This window comes from Nestor notabilis, unplaced genomic scaffold, assembly GCF_000696875.1.
Source record: "Nestor notabilis isolate BGI_N333 unplaced genomic scaffold, ASM69687v1 scaffold15854, whole genome shotgun sequence".
NCBI classification, from domain to species: Eukaryota; Metazoa; Chordata; class Aves; order Psittaciformes; family Psittacidae; genus Nestor; species Nestor notabilis.
The window spans coordinates 37148-41457 of NW_009927117.1; the positions used below are offsets into that span (position 1 = coordinate 37148).

Here is a 4310-nt window from a genome sequence, read left to right on the forward strand (position 1 = left end):
AAGTAAGTTGTGACTCCTCCGTCCTTGTAGGTGTTCAAGGGCAGGCTGGACAAAGCCTTGGGCGACATGTTTTAGTGCAAGGTGTCACTGACCATGGCAGGGGGGTTGGAACTAGATGATCTTAAGGTCCTTTCCAACCCAAACCACTCTATGATTCTATGTTCCTCACACGCTCAGCACCAAACCACAGCTACAGTTCCCATGATGCCTGGTCCCCTCCCAGCTCCGGCACAAAACCACCACCACTTCTCCAACAAGGAGCCCTCAAGGGTTTTTTTTTCTCCTTGTTTCTTGTTCTACCCCCTACACTTCATCTCTTTTAAAAGGCACAGAAATCAACCCCATCCCCTTGCTGGGATGTGAATTAAACCTGGAACTCCCAAACTCAAATGAGATGACACCATATATGAGCTGTGCCAAGGGGAAGTGATCATCCCCCGGTAACCCCAGCCATGGGGGAGCTGCTATGGTTGGGGATAAAGGGGATACAGCCCAACATCCTTCTCCATGAGTATCTCACTGCCTCACCAAAATCCTGCCAAGCCTCAGATGCCACCAGCCCATCTCGCCATCCTCAGCAAGGACACAATGTCCAGGAGAAGATGACTCAGAGACGCCCCTGAGGATGGGTTCTCTCCATTTGCAATGGGTTGTATGAACATCCCCACCCCATAAATCCCACTCATAGAGAACACAAAAAGAGGTCTTGGTGCTTCCCCAAGGGTTTTGGACCGAAGTCATTGGGGAGCTCAGCTGTCCCTTTATGTGAACGAAGAGGTGAAGGGCAGCTGGGGGAACACATGGCCAAACCTTGCCAAGAAGGAGGGACCCATCGTGAGGGGCTCCTCACCAGTTTGTCCAGGAAAACCACCAGGTCCTGGAGAAGGGAGGAGAGAAAGAGTCAGATCCTGTCTGGGATCACCACCCTCCACACCACGGCTCATCCTGCCCACATCCTCACCTTGCATATCTGCTCCTGGGAATACTCTTTTATATCTGCACAAAAGACATAATCACCATCATCTTAACATCCACGCGTTTCTAGGGATGTATGTGGCATCCCTCTGAGCTGCTGGGGCTGCAGGAGGAGCCAGCTTCCACCCCTCCAGGAGAAGACTCCTCCATCCATCTATCTCCTCCTGGGTCTTGGACTTGGGGCTGGCAGCTCCAGCCCTGTATACCCCCAACTCACCCAGTGGGGCTGTGGACTCCCCGTAGCCCTTCATCTCCAGAGCAATCACCCTGAAGCCAGCATCAACCAAAGCTGGGATCTAGGAGAGAAAACAGCAACCTCCGAAGGATGCTGAGACCCCCGGACCCCACTCTCCCACCAGGGAACCCTCAGGTGACCACATACCCCATCACCATCCCACCACCAGCCCCTATGGTCCACCCTCCTCCCCGTCTCCTCCATCACCTGGAAACGCCATGAGAGCCAGGACTCAGGGAAGCCGTGGCAGAGGCAGATGACAGGGCCCTGCCCCATTTCCACGAAGTGCAGCTGGACACCACGCTGGAAGGGATGGAGAGCCCTCACCAGCTGCAGTTGCATGGCTTCACCCCACAACCCTCCAGCTAACGCTGGTCACCAAGTATGGGGGCCCACCACCTCCTCCAAGAGCCACACAACCACGCCATAGCCTCTGGGGTGGACAGAGAAGACTTGAATGATGGGGCAGCTCACCATCCCTGACCGAGAGCAGCCCACACAGGAGGGACAACCCAAAATGCCACCCGTTGGCTGGCACATCCTTGCATGGGGCTCAACACCCTCCCCAGGATGCCTGGCACCCCCCAAGCCCTTGTCACCAAGGCAGTCCCCTCCACACTACCCGGATGGGCACATATCCATGGGTCACGTTGTATGGATCACACGCTGTTGGTAGTGGCTCTTGCTGAGTGAGAAGCTGTGGGGTGAAGAGCACAGGGTGAGCTCCTGAGCAAGCCTGGAGCCCCACGGGACATCCCCACCAACCTGTCATGGAGGGACATCACAGAATCACAGAATGGTTTGGGTTGGAAGAGACCTTAAAGCTCATCCAGCTCCAATCCCCTGGAACAGGCAGGGACACCTTCCACTAAACCAGACTACTCCAAGCCCTGTCCAACCTGGCCTTGAACAATGCCAGGGATGGGGCAGCCACAGCTTCTGTGGGCAACCTGTGCCAGGGCCCCACCACCCTCACAGGGAAGAAGCCCAAGCTCATCCCTCCCAGCTCTCCAGGAATCCCCAGGAGAGCAGGGGACAGGGACCACCTCTACATGCCTGGATGCCTGAGAGCTCCTCCAGCTCCTTTAGGACAGTTTCAGTGTCCCTGACGAGGACGGTGGCCATGCCCATCTCCCGGGCCGGCTTCAAGTTCTCCCCAATGTCGTCCAGGAAGATGACCTGGAAATACACCAGCAAGAGCCAGGATCAGCAGCCTGAGGAATGGTTAGGCCAAGGACCTTGGGTGCGTGGAGGGACCCTCCATGACCTGTTCTCGAGGTTGGTCGTACCTCCTGCGGCTTTGCCTTCAGCGCATCCAGGGCGTAAGTGTAGATCTCGGGATCTGGCTTCTGCATTCCCAGCCGGCAGGACTCGATCACCAGGTCAAAGTGCCGGTGCAGCAGGTTCATCAGCGTGGCCGTGAAGAGCCGCCCGGCACTGTCGTCCACCCAGTTGTTCGTGAGGACACAGGTCTTAAATCCTAGTGCAGAGAAGGGAGTGCTGGTTTTCCCACTCTGTCTCTCAAGAGATCGTTTGATTTCACCTCTTCTCCCCAGCCACCTTCTCAACCCTAGATATCCAATTTGCAAGGCTCTGGCCACATCAGAACACCCCAGCAGGAGATCAAAAGATGCTCAGCAGGAGCTTATGCCCAATTTGTACTTCCAGGAAAGCAAAGCTCAACCCTCCCAATTCAAGTGGGACATGAGCTGGAGCTTGAACACACAGAGATGCTGAAGGCTGAGCTGATGTGAGGGTGGTGAGGCCCTGGCCCAGGGTGCCCAGAGAAGCTGTGGCTGCCCCATCCCTGGCAGTGTTCAAGGCCAGGCTGGATGGGGCTTGGAGCAACCTGCTCTAGTGGGAAGTGTCCCTGCCTGTGTCAGGGGTTGGAACTGGGTAAGCTTTAAGGTCCCTTCCAACCCAAACCATTCTAGGATTCTATCATTCCCTTATGGACTAACCACAGTGCAGGGCACATGGCTTCAGCATCCTGCTAATTGCTGCCTGGGTGCTCACATGTCTGATGGATTTAGTAGCAGGGCTCTTAATATTTAACTAAAGGATGCTGAAAAGTGACATCAGAAGAGTGTAGGGATGATGATGAAGGATCAAGCAGGTGGCACCAACCAGGACCCTGTGGTGGGACCAACTAGTGACTCCGATGGCACTTGCCTGGGAGGGGAGCACCACTCTTACTCCAGCCCAAAAGTCCCCCAGCACCCACCATTCCTCCGCAGCACCCTTGCTGCCTGCAAGAGGGGGGTATTGATTGTCCCCTTGGCCGCCATCTCCTCGAAGGCTTGGGCAACAGAGAAGGCGGATGGCAGGGTGATGCCCGAGGCGGTGGCGTGCTGCCTGCAGCCCTCCTCCATCTCGGAAAAGAGCTGGAAAAAACAACCACACAGTCATTCAACTGACCCCCAAAAATAAAGCACAGCCCATCCTGAAGCCTGCTCTCCTTGGCTCCTTCCTGAGCCCCATTGGAACTGCTGGTGATGCTCCACAGCTGGTACCCAAGGGCTCACCTGGGTCAGGGTGATCTGCCCCCTCATCACTTTGGCATAAGGACTGTCGGAGCCACCAGCAAACATGACCTTCCACAGGAAATTCCTGCCAGGCAAAGGAGAAGAGGTCAGTGGGGAAACCCCCAATGCTGGGGGGGGGAGTGCTGAGGTGCGCTATGGGGAGGGAGATGCTCTGTGCCGGGGATACAAAGCTTCGTCCTCCATCATCCCCCAGGACCAGAGCATCACTTCATTACAGGACCGGGAAATCGCTGCCCATATATTTCCACTGGCAGCTCAATTACTTGGCCCTGCAGATAGATGAGCAGGGAGTTTTGCCAGGGACAAAAAATAGCAAATAATGCAAAGAGCAAGGTATTCTGTAAGCTGTAACTCAAGGAAAACTATTTGCCCCTATCACAAGATGACAAAAGGCCTTCTCAGGCGGCAATAAAACAAGATTACAGTGACTGGCTTTAGGACAAAGCTCCCCAAGTCGATAACAACGCAGCTCAGTTAAAAATAAAGCGGCTTTACCTGTTCCAGCTGGATTGCTGTCACTTTTCTATTTTTTTTATATAAAGCAAAGCAAAAAG

The 4310-nt window shown here is 54.8% G+C and overlaps 1 protein-coding gene across 1 annotated transcript in view; it reads right to left on the reverse strand.

Moving 5' to 3' along the window:
* EPHX2 (epoxide hydrolase 2, cytoplasmic) overlaps positions 1 to 3822 on the reverse strand; it is a 9221-nt gene extending 5399 nt beyond the window's left edge. The window contains exons 1-9 of the mRNA XM_010013922.1: positions 3736 to 3822; positions 3435 to 3594; positions 2500 to 2690; positions 2267 to 2389; positions 1833 to 1907; positions 1418 to 1513; positions 1193 to 1271; positions 962 to 996; positions 851 to 877 (exon numbers count right to left, since the gene is read on the reverse strand). Of these exons, the coding sequence (XP_010012224.1) occupies positions 851 to 877; positions 962 to 996; positions 1193 to 1271; positions 1418 to 1513; positions 1833 to 1907; positions 2267 to 2389; positions 2500 to 2690; positions 3435 to 3594; positions 3736 to 3801 (852 nt within the window). The 5' untranslated portion in view covers positions 3802 to 3822. The remainder of the gene's footprint in view (positions 1 to 850; positions 878 to 961; positions 997 to 1192; positions 1272 to 1417; positions 1514 to 1832; positions 1908 to 2266; positions 2390 to 2499; positions 2691 to 3434; positions 3595 to 3735) is intronic.
* Positions 3823 to 4310: the final 488 nt, after the last annotated feature.